Source organism: Cyprinodon variegatus, unplaced genomic scaffold, assembly GCF_000732505.1.
Source record: "Cyprinodon variegatus isolate N-32 unplaced genomic scaffold, C_variegatus-1.0 Scaffold1111, whole genome shotgun sequence".
NCBI classification, from domain to species: Eukaryota; Metazoa; Chordata; class Actinopteri; order Cyprinodontiformes; family Cyprinodontidae; genus Cyprinodon; species Cyprinodon variegatus.
The window spans coordinates 54,955-66,785 of NW_015151564.1; the positions used below are offsets into that span (position 1 = coordinate 54,955).

General features: G+C 38.2%; 1 protein-coding gene across 1 annotated transcript in view; it reads left to right on the plus strand.

Moving 5' to 3' along the window:
* Positions 1–623: 623 nt before the first annotated feature.
* LOC107101538 overlaps positions 624–11,831 on the plus strand; it is a 19,511-nt gene continuing 8,303 nt past the window's right edge. Inside the window, 3 exon segments of the mRNA XM_015400488.1 lie at positions 624–795; positions 10,007–10,607; positions 11,785–11,797. Coding sequence (XP_015255974.1) covers positions 624–795; positions 10,007–10,607; positions 11,785–11,797 — 786 coding nt within the window.

Consider the following 11,831-nt stretch of genomic DNA (forward strand, 5'->3'; position numbering starts at 1 on the left):
TATTTGTTCTACCCAGCCAATTAACCAGGTGAGTCCAATCTGCACAGGTTAATTCACGGTGAAGATTGGACTCACCTGGTTAATTGGCTGGGTAGGACAAATACATGACATGGAGATGACTTGTTGACTCCACATTGCCCATGTCTGTCTAAAACTGATAAAATGTTGCATTAACAGGTGGAGAAATTATATGTTCTTGGGAGAGGAAGCAGTTCAGACGCCAACCTGACAAATCCAAAAAAAATTAAAAATACTAGATAGGTTAGCCACACTAACCTATCTAGTTCCTGCTTCGGGCCTGACCCCGGGGACATGGCCCACATGTCCAGCACAGTCCACCCCCTCCCAGGAAAGGCAGCGTCAGCGCACCCCCCAATCAGCATCCCAGAACCCTCAATGTCTAAATGCGAGGGAGGGTGGGGGGAGCAATCCGAGGTGAGGCCCACAAAATAAGCCCGCCCGGTGTCCTTACCCCCCACCCCCCCAGACAATGTCCTACATAGATGTGTGTTGTGAAAATGCTGAAATGGTGAAAATTGTCAAAAAAATGCAAAATGTAAAGACCCCTCCCCAAGATCCTACGTGTGTAGCAATGTTAGGCAGGCAGAGGGAGGAGACCGGGGATGGGGAGAAAAGGACTGGGGGGCTTATTGCACTTCCAGGGAGCCAGCTACTCCCCTTCCCCCGAGAGCCCCTCTGGAGAGGGGGGCCCCACCAGTCGCACCACTATAGCCCGGGGTCTAGGGACAGGCAGCAGGGCCCACGAGCCAGCTGGCCACCAGGGCCATCACCAATGTAGGCTAAGACTTAGCGCTGAAAGACTAGCAGGACGTCTTACCACTTGGGAGGGTGGAAATGTCTGCATGCGTAAAAATATACAGAGTCTTTTTAATACACAAGCAGGGGTAGGTGTGGTACAAGGCTCCATTGAAGCTCTTAGGTTTGCTGTGTCAAGGTTTGTTTGTTAGGTTAGGTAGCTCCGCTCCCTTTTGATTATACGAATATTACACGTACCAACTGAGTTAAAAAGGAGGCACCAGGGATTCAAAGCAGGAGCAAGCAGAACAGGGAGGGACAGAATATTTAAAGAACTGTTCCATATATCATTATGGATAATTGGAGATATTTAGGAAAAAATGATAGAAATCTAAGCCCTGGCAAGAACCCAGCAAGAATACTGACAATGTAGTACTATATGTTTTACTGAAACCTGGCTGCAGGATCATATTTCTGACTTGAGCAGCTCTGTGCAGGGCGCTCTGCCCTAACAAGCTAACAGATTTAAAGAAGAATGGAATGATTAACAGAGGTGGGTTGGCAGTGCTTGTGAAAAACAGATGGGTTCATCCAGGACATGTTACTGTATATAGGGAGGTTTTTCCTGCATCATCCCGGGTTTAGTTCTCTCTCTGATGGGATTCATGCTGATTTTCCTGATGCTCCTCTCTGAGCTCTAGAACACTTTCTGACCTGACCTTGAGCTCCCCAATAACAAATTATAGCCCAATTCAGTCAGCCAGACAGAAAAGAAAAAGCAAAGATTTAGAAGTTTCATCTTGAGGAGACAGGTTTGGCTGTAGTGTTGGGTTGGATAGGAGATGGCACTGTGGAGGGATTGTGGGAGTGCAAGGGAAGAGGAGTAGGGTGTTGTGTTGGGATTGCATCCTGGCCTGTAGGAATCCAACAGGTGGTGACATAATTTTCGCCATTACCTTATTGACCCTATGACTGCCCCTTATCTTTTATTCATTCTGTTATTTTCCCTGTTTCAAGGCATCAGAAGGCGATGTTTGTTAAAATGTAGACACTTTATCAGTTTTTCATTTATTTTTCATTTTGTATTTTGTTAAGGGAAGAAGAAAATGTTTGAAGCCAAATGTGGTAGACATGCTCTATTCAGGTGACATCCATCTCTCTGCAAGGGGCATCTCTTTTCCCAGTGCAAGCGCAAAAGTTAAAAAATATCCAGCAAGGGGCATCTCTTTTCCCAGTGCAAGCGCAAAAGTTACAAAATATCCATTTGATCTTTCATAGCAGCTTCATTTGATCCATTAGATTATTCAGATCAGTTCCCCTGCTGTAGATTAAATCTGAAAGAATTCCTACATGTCAACTAATGAACACTTTAAATTGTGTTAATTTTACAGTGGTAAGCCTCCTAGAAATATCATTACGTTCACTAATGTGAATCACAATGTTCTTCGAGGTGGGATGTAATCCTCTTTGAGTTTTCAGACACAACGTTACAGCCAACATTCACTATTTACATGATTTCTTTTTTACAAACAGCATCTAACTCTTGCACTGATAAGTATTTACAGATTTCTGGATTTTTTTAGTTTTTGAATATTTTACATACCCTAAAAAACATTGAAAGTCCTAAGCAGAAACAACATGTTTAAATGATTGTTTTTTTGTAAAAAAAAAAAAAAAAAATTCTAAACAACCTAGCCTTATCTAAAAATGGTAAACTTATAGCCTTGTTTTGTGTCCGTGCCGATTTGGTATTGAATAATATGGAGGCTAAACATCCCCTGTACATTTTTAGAAAGTTAGTATTAAAATATGCATTGTCAAACTTCACAAAAGTAGTAAAAAGACTGCATTAAATATGCCGCAAAATGTGGCTGATTTAAGCAGGATGCTGCTGTTCAGCAACCACGAGAAATCCCTGTTGAGGTTTGAGCCCCGGTCTATTAAGGTAGGTAGCGGGACAGTAGAGCCCTTATTAGATAACATGCCATGATACATCACTTCCAGTGAGGCTAAACCTCTTAGGGGTCTATGGAGATGGGCAGGTGGTGATGCTGGCTGCTCGATGCTGACATACATACGATGCTGGCAAACATACTGAAGGATTTGTGACTGACAGTGGTCAGACAGCAAAGAGGTTTTTCTCATGAGTCGAGAGGGAAAAGTGATCATTAAGTCAGAACAATTCAATTTCAATTCAATTCAGTTTATTTGTATAGCGCCATATACCAACACATGTTATTTCATGGCACTTTACAGTTCACCAGATCATCCAGTCAAATTGATCCAAACTTTTCAAACCGAGGAAAACCAGTTGACTGCATCAACTCATTGACTCAAATGCAATCCCTCACACTAACAGAACAGTCATCTTGTGCTGAACTCCTGTCTTTGTTTCTAGAGTTTATAATTTCAGAGCGCTGAACAGCAGCTATTTTCACTTGTTGTAGTGATGTGTTTTATGTGCTTCCACATACTGTATGTAAATCCAATATATGACATTTGGATCTAATTAACACCATTGAGCCTCCCTTGTTTCAGGGTAGGGTATGAATGAATTTTCTAATAAAACATGTTGATCAAACACTTTTCTTTGCTTTTGTTCTCACAGCTGTGATAAAACGAGGAAGTAGCTTTGAGTTCCTTCCACCTCTCAGTAAGTTTCAGTAAATGGCTTTTCATTTATGATTTTTTATAAGTATAATTATGTGTATTAATTCTAAGGGTACAAAGGTCTTTCTTTCTTTCTTAGCCAACCCATATATATCAAATACAACTAAATCTGAAATGTTTAATCATTTATTAAGTGCTTCTTTTCAAGGATGAAATGAGACCCTACTCAATATGACTGATATAATTTTTTATGAGAATTGTATGCACAAATTGGGATTTATTATTGATTTTCTGTAAGACACAAAGGATCATATTATACTTCAAATTTATACAAATATGTGGATGAATAATTTTCTAACCTAAAAATACTCCTTCAGGATAACTAGAGTATTTTTAATTTAATTTAAGAAACACAAAGACATATGGTAAACTTATTTAGAATGTTTCTGTTCTTAAATCCAACTTAAAGAAAAACTGATTTTCATTTAAACCTTTTGAGTGATGTATGAATAATTCTTCTCAATTCTTTAAATTTAAGTTTGTGTTTATTATTCTAACTACTAGTTAAATTTTGTTAGCTACATTTAAGTGTAAATCATCTCTTCTACATTATTATTATTCTCTTTTTGTATTTCCAGTGTCTGAATTAAAGGTTATTCTCCTGGGAGACAGCTGGCCAGAGAAGAGTGTTGTTGGAAACTTAATTCTCGGAAAGACTGAGTTCAACCCAAGAGAAGAGCCAAACTCTTCAATGACAGTTTCAAGAACAATCCAGGAAAAGAAACTAGTTGTCATCAACACACCAGATCTGATTAATCCTAGAATAACTGAAGACAAATTGAAAGGACAAGTAGAACTGTTTTATAAAATTCATGCTTCTCTTCCTCATCTGTTTCTGCTGGTTGTGCAGCCAGAAAACTTCACAGAGGAGCAGAAAAGGAGATTCTACAAAATTCTTGAACTCTTCGGTGGCCAGCCATTTGATTCTGCACTCGTTTTGATATCAACAGCTAAGCAGAAGAATCCAAGTCTGAACCAAGCCCTACATGAGCTGATCAGAAGATGCAGAGACAATTCACTCATCATGAAGGAAAATGTTCGTAAAGATTTGGGTGACAAAGTTAGTAACATCTTGCAGAGGAAAAGTGAAAATTACCAAACCTATCACGATAAAAAACCAAAACAGAAGAAAGAAGTTCCCCCTGGTACTGGTAAGTGTTAAGAAATGTCTGTTGCACATTTGATACCAGAGAACACTATTATCTAAATTGTCATGTATACAGAAACTTCAAAGCAATGGAAAATCAACATGCCACCAACAAAATTTAAAAGATGAATTTCAGTTATTCAAATAAAGAAGAGAAGATCATAATAACATTATTGATAGTATAACAAGTTACTCAAACTCCAATAACATGAGGTTAAAAGTTGTTCTTCAATTTGTTATTCCAAGCTTCACACATTTGTATCATCCGTTAAATGGCAGAAATATGAACAATTAGTACTATGTAGGATTTTGCTTTGCATTTCTTTCATATCTATTTTTGTTATAGCCTCATTCTTGTATTCAGTTAATCTCTTGCCATAACTTTTATACATAATATCCCATTATAACAATGTTATAAAAACACAAAAAACATTTTATCTGTGTCATTTTTATTACAAATAGAAAACATTTCTCTAAATGACACCTAAATGACTCTCAGAGAATGAGAAACTAAATTATCTGTTCTGATGAGACAAAGATTGAAGGCTTTGGTGACAATGCCAGGCATCATGTTTGGAGAAAAGCAGGCACAATTGATCAACAGATCCACCTCCCTTAAAGAAGCATAGCAGTGGCTACATCCTGCAATAGGAATTTTAGCCAGAGGGACTGACTGATGAGTCACGATTAGGGAAAATGGAATGCAGCAATTTATAGAAACTTCCTAGATGAAAAAGGGCTCTAGAGCACTTTTGACATCAGACTGGGGCAATGACCCAAAATAAACCTAAAATCTTAGCTTTAGGATCCCTCTGTGATTTGTCCTGGAGGGATCAAACCAAAGTCCAGACTTGAACCCAATTTAACTTTCAGAAAGCTAAGCTGCTCATCCATCCTGATGGAGCTTCTGATCTTTGGCAAAAAATAAAATAAGAATAAAAAAGGCATAAAGATAGGAGCTGGAGGTAAGCTGGTGGTATCATGTTCAAAAACATCTGAGCTGTAATTACTGGCCAATGGTTCAACAAAGTGTAAATCAAAGGCTGTAAATACTTGATTAAATTAGGATTCTTAGTTTTCGTAAAAAAAATTAGAGCAATCACCAAACTCTTTTTGATGACAGATTATACACTGCCTGGCCAAAAAAAAAAGTTGCCACCAAATAAAAAAAGTCACTCACTCTAATACTTTGTTGGACTGCTGTGGCATTGTTTTGATAAGCTTCTGCGATGTCAACAGATTTATTTCCATCCAGTGTTGCATTAATTTTTCCCCAAGATCTTGCATTGATGATGGTAGAGTCTGACCGCTGCGCAAAGCCCTCTCTAGCACATCCCAAAGATTCTCATTGGGTTTGAGGTCTGGATTCTGTGGTGGCCAATCCATGTGTGAAAATGATGAGTCATGCTCCCTGAACCAGTCTTTCACATTTTGAGCCTGATGAATCCTGGCATTGTCATCTTGGAATATGCCTGTGCCATCAGGGAAGAAAAAAGTCCATTGATGGAATAACCTGGTCATTCAGTATATTCAGGTAGTCANTTTAGTAATACTTCAAGTACACTAAATGTGCATTGTTCGGTATACTTTCTAAACTTATACTTAAGTATTCTTAATAGAATTTACTTGAAGTATACTACTTTTTGCTAAGGGTTACCATAACTTTATAAATGACAGCTCAAGCGTGTTAGCATTGGGTTAGATTCCCTGCAGTTGCTATTAGCTTCTTATTCTCTTGCTTTAAACACAAAATATTAGTAATGATGAAAAACTCAAATAGTTTAGAAGGAAACTCTTTTCATACTTTGCCAGATCACTGATCTCTCTTGATCTGGGTTTTGAAGAGCTAAGTCATTTCCCAACTGAGAAAATATGAGCCCAGGCTGTGTTGGATTGCTCTGTGTTCAGATAACCTAAGTCATAGTTATACAACATGTTGACAATTAAAGTTTATAATATTAGCAGCCACCCTATTCATAGTAAATTGATGGATAAGTTAAGATGTCCTCTTATCATTTAACATTTTAATGATAGATGGACAAAATATATTTTGAGAATGATAGTTGAGGTTTTTTGAGCATGTATTTCTTGTCTACAACTGTTTCTATATATATATATATATATATATATATATATATATATATATATATATATATATATATATATATATATATATATACTAAGTTTCTATGTTTAATTATTGCTTTTAAAAACACCCAATAACACTATGTTAACTAATCTGATTGCACGTGGACATGGAAGTAAAAATTATCTTTAATTATTGTTTTGTTACACTTAATTAATGTAAAGGAAAGTTATTAATTATTAATTGGACGAATGACAATCACAATTTTTTATTCTAATGATAAAAAATAATATCTGTACAAACAACAGAGTGGGGCCAAAATTTTGTGAAAAGCTGATTCCTCTGAGACACATTATTCATCATCGAATAAGGCCATGTAAGCACCTTGGAAACATGCTTGCATATCTCTGCTTGCATATCTCTGCTTGCATATCTCTGCTCAAGCTCGCTATCTTATAATTCATAATCTTGCGTCTTATATTTCTTTTTCAATGAAAGCAATTTAGATATAAACAATCACTCACCCTATCTCCACCTTGGTTATTATTGCACCTCTTGTCATACTCCATGTTCCTCCTCTGTAGTTATCAATACAGGGCACTGCACTTTAATATGAATTGTGGCACTGTACTGTACCACAATTATGTTCTCATATATGTAATGTGATTATGGTGCAGTCTAGATGCATTCAAGTGAGGACTGTGTATTTTGTAAAAAATACATTTAAAAAGGCATTTTTTAAAATATTATCATTATATTATCATTGTCATTAATAATTTTTACTGAGAAGGGCACACATGGTAAGACGAAAAGCTCAAAGGGCTACAAAAGTCAAAAAAGTTTGTTTAGAGCTGAATATGAGGTCTGTAAACATAATTATGATGGAATAATCTTTAACGCAAGTAGTTGTGTTTACCTCTTGTGGATCAGTTAATCTAATCAGTTGTCAATCATTGTGGTGATATGTTTACCTAAGGCCGTCCTACATGCTCGTCCCCATTTTCACTTGCGGTGGTTAGTCTTACATAATGGAAAAATTCCAAATCTTCTTTGGAAAGTAAGCTTGTATGAGCGATGCAAACAGCAACTTTTAAACAGAGCGTGCATGAGGAGAAATGGGCTCGTGCACGCTCTGCTTAAAAGTTTCTGTTTACGGCCTTACGTAAACATATCACCAGAATGATTGACAATTAGGAGGACCACTTATTTTAAAGAACCACCCAGAAAAAAATGCAGTTTAAGGTGGTTTCCTGAGTGCTCTCAGTCTCGACTTAAAAGTGTTTAGTATAATAAAAATGTGTCAGTTTCAGGTCATTTTGCTGAAAATCTTGTATAGATAGAGCATAGTGAACAAAAAAAATCTCTTTTCCCCGTTCTGTGTGGACAAATGTAACAAAGGAATAAATGGTAATTTGAACACAAAGAACAAGAGTAAGCACATCTTTATGGGACCAAATTACATAAACAGGAGGGCAACAGACCAAGCATGGTCTTATAGATATAATTGTGCCAGTGTCTCTGTTTCGGTTCTTTCTTAAGAACCGTTTAGAACCCTCCTCCTTTACTGACATATGTCAGTAGGCACATGAAAAATAAAATTTCATCAACTTTATTTTTACTACTTCACTGCAAAAAATTAGCTTTGTCGGATTAGTACGATTATTCATTTTATGGGAAATTCAACTGCATATTACTTTTCTGTGGAGCATTACAGAGTAAGCCCATTTATGCCAGGAAAGAATGTGTTTTAAAATGCCAGAACACGAAACAAGAAGTAAAAATTATGAGTTCTAATTTGATGACATATTATAATTTATTGGAGTTTGTAGAGTATAGTTGACTTACAGTTGAATTGATGGTCATTTTCTTTGGGTTCATCTGACTCTAAAGAGGTAAAACATGTGGGATTTTGTTTATAAATAAGCTTGCTGTTAGACGCAGAACAAAATTTGCCATCAAATTGTCCCGGGGCGGGGCGGTGGGAGCTAAGGGGTTAAGCAAAATTTTAATCTGGAAGACTCTCATCAGCTTCACCTGGACAAACTGTTGGTCCCAAACAATGTGTGGACTGCACTTCCTCCATCATGTTACAAGATACCCTTCATTTAGGGACCTAGCCTGTCCTAGATTATTTCCTGCATGCCAGCAAATGTGTTCCCTCCTCCTTTGCCCCATAAACACTCTTGCTTATTCCACTATCAGTGTCTGGGCCCCGGGCTGGAAGACTACTCTAATCTTTTTCCTTGGTTACTCATCCAAGCAGATGTTGATTCACAGCATTATGTCTTCTGCTGGTGTCCCAGTGTCAAGTTTCAAGGAGCAACAATTGGTGGACTATCTGACTTCTTTGTAATGTCTGCACATCTCGCCATATTTAAACTGGTGTTTTAGACTTGTTACAGCCAACACACACAATTTTTGCAGTTGTATACTTTACGTTGTCTAATTTCTTAAATGCATGATGGAACAAAAGAGGAGAAGCTATGGCAGTTGGATGGATGGAAAATGAGGTCCAGGCTCTTTTGAGCATTTTTTTCTGAGGAGTACATTCGATGGGAGTCTGAGGCAGTGATGCACAATCATCACAGCTATACCATGACCGCAGCTAGACCGGCTGAAATCATTCAACCACCAAAAAATCCAATTGCTATATGAAGTACTATACTAAATTATAGTCAGCAGGTTAATCTTAAGACTTAAGAGTATAGGCTTCCATTCTGCCAATTAATTTCCATTATGCTTTTTTATCTGTTGTTTCACAGGGCGAGGTCTCAGGATTATGCTGTTTGGGACAAGACTGTCAAGCAAGGAACACCTCTGTAATTTCATCTTGGAGAAAAAAAGTTTGGACCATTCATCCACATTTCAAAAACCTGAACCAGTTGAACAAAGGTTGTGGAAAGGAAAGTTCTTAACAGTTGTGACACCCTCAGAAAGTCAGAGAGGAAATGTACAGAAAGAGGAGATGAAACGTTGCGTCAATCTTTGCCCCCCTGGACCAAATGTTCTGCTGCTCTTAGTGAATCCTTCAGACTTCACAGAGAAGGACAGACAGACCCTGAAAGCCACCCTGAGCTTGTTTGGTAAAGATACTTTTAAACAATCAATGGTCATCATAACTCATGAGGGAAATGAAACAAATTTTTCCCTCAATAAACTCATTGGAGAATGTGAAGGTAGACAGTACAGCCTAGCAGAAAATAATCACCAGAGATTAATGGAGAAAATTGAAGATATTGTAAAAACAGACAGCAGCGCCTTCCTTAGCATCAAAGATGAGGGAGCAGCATGGAAATGTGACAAGTCTCTGCCATCCTTAAACCTGGTTATGTGTAAAACGCCATTAGCACAGAAGACATCAGCAGCAAAGGCCATTCTAGGTCAGACAGATCTTCCTTCAGCCTTCAGCTCATCACAGTGTGTTAGAAACCAGGGAGAAGTTCATGGACGTTGGGTTTCAGTGGTGGAGCTGCCTGCCTTGTATGGAAAAGCTCAGCAGCACGTGCTGAAAGAATCACACACGTGTATCACTCTCTGCAACCCTGAGGGTGTCCACGCCTTCATCCTGGTCCTACCTGTGGGTCCCCTCACTGATGAAGACAAGGGAGAATTACAGACCATCCAGGACACATTCAGCTATAGAGTCAACAACAACACAATGATCCTGTTCACTACAGACTCAGATCCTAAACATCCACAAGTGGTTAAATGTCTTAAAAAAGATAAGAACATCAAGAAGCTTATTAAGAGATATGGAAGGAAATACATTGTTATCAAAAGCAGTGACAAGAAGCAGTTTTCTGCTATAATTGATTTTGTGAAAAAAATGAAACAAAGATGCTACACATCAGAAATGCTTTTTGAAGCCTGCTTGGATAAAATCCAGTTACAAGAGAAAACATTAACCAGCCTACAGAGGGAACCTTCCATTCTACCATCACAGACTTGGTCCAGTGGTAGGTATTTTTAGCCAACTTGTTTAGATATTAGGGATAATCCCATTTATAAATAAAAGGGTTACATAAACTACAGCCAGACATATAACATCTTAGAAATTGAAAGCATTAGCAACATAAATAATCTTTCTTGAACAATCTACAATTTTGTTACATCCCCAATCCATCAGATTTTGCAATAGTTTTATTTCACTTTATTAAAATNATCAGATTTTGCAATAGTTTTATTTCACTTTATTAAAATGTCAAATACATTTAAAAGTATGACATATACTGCCTTTGTATTTGTTTTAATATTGTTTTAGAATAATTTAACCAATTTCTAGACCACAAAATACATGTTTTTTTCCCTGTATTGGTAGCAAACTGTCCTCAAAGCAGGATGAGGGTAGACAGATGGTTATTTGTACATGGACTGTTCTATAGGGTACTGTTGTAGTCAAGACAACATCAAGCAAGATAAACACATTTCTGAGACCAGGGAGCACTGAGACCAAGACAAGGCCAAAACATTTAGAGATCAAGACCAAGACAAGACTAAAAGCTGATTTATACTTCGAAACCACGTCATCTGCATAGGTGACGCAGTGACACAAATGTGCCCCCGCCCCTTCCGCAGACACTCTGCTGCACCGCTCCCAAATTGTAGGTGTCCACAGACAGTGCCGCAGACAGGAGGGCCTTGATTGGTCAAATCTACATCTGCTCTACATTATGCATATTTTCTATTTGGTGCCTTACCGGCTTGTTTTGTTTGTATGACCGCAATTGTGGAAAACAACTTGTGAAGTTGGACCAGCTAGAACAGGGGTGGGCAATTCCAGTTCCTTGGGGCCAGTATCCTGCAACTTTTAGATCCATCCTTTGTCCAACACACCTGAATCAAATGGCTGAGTTACCTCCTCAGTATGCAGTCGGTTCCTGCAGAGTCCTCCCAATTATCTGAGTACCGGTACTTGATTCAGGTGTGTTGAACCAAAGGCACATCTAAAAGATGCAGGATATCGGCCCCCAGGAACTGGAATTGCCCACCCCTGAGCTAGAAGAACGAGGTGCACGAGAACGCTGGGACCCTTTGTCCACCTGGATCCCTGCTCTTTTTCACCCTCATGTCCATCCTTTGTTAGACAATTTTGCCCCCACTTCCTCACCGCCTCAACCGTATCTAGACCTGTATCTTCAGTCACTGTACAAGCACAGCAGGAGAATGGTTGGC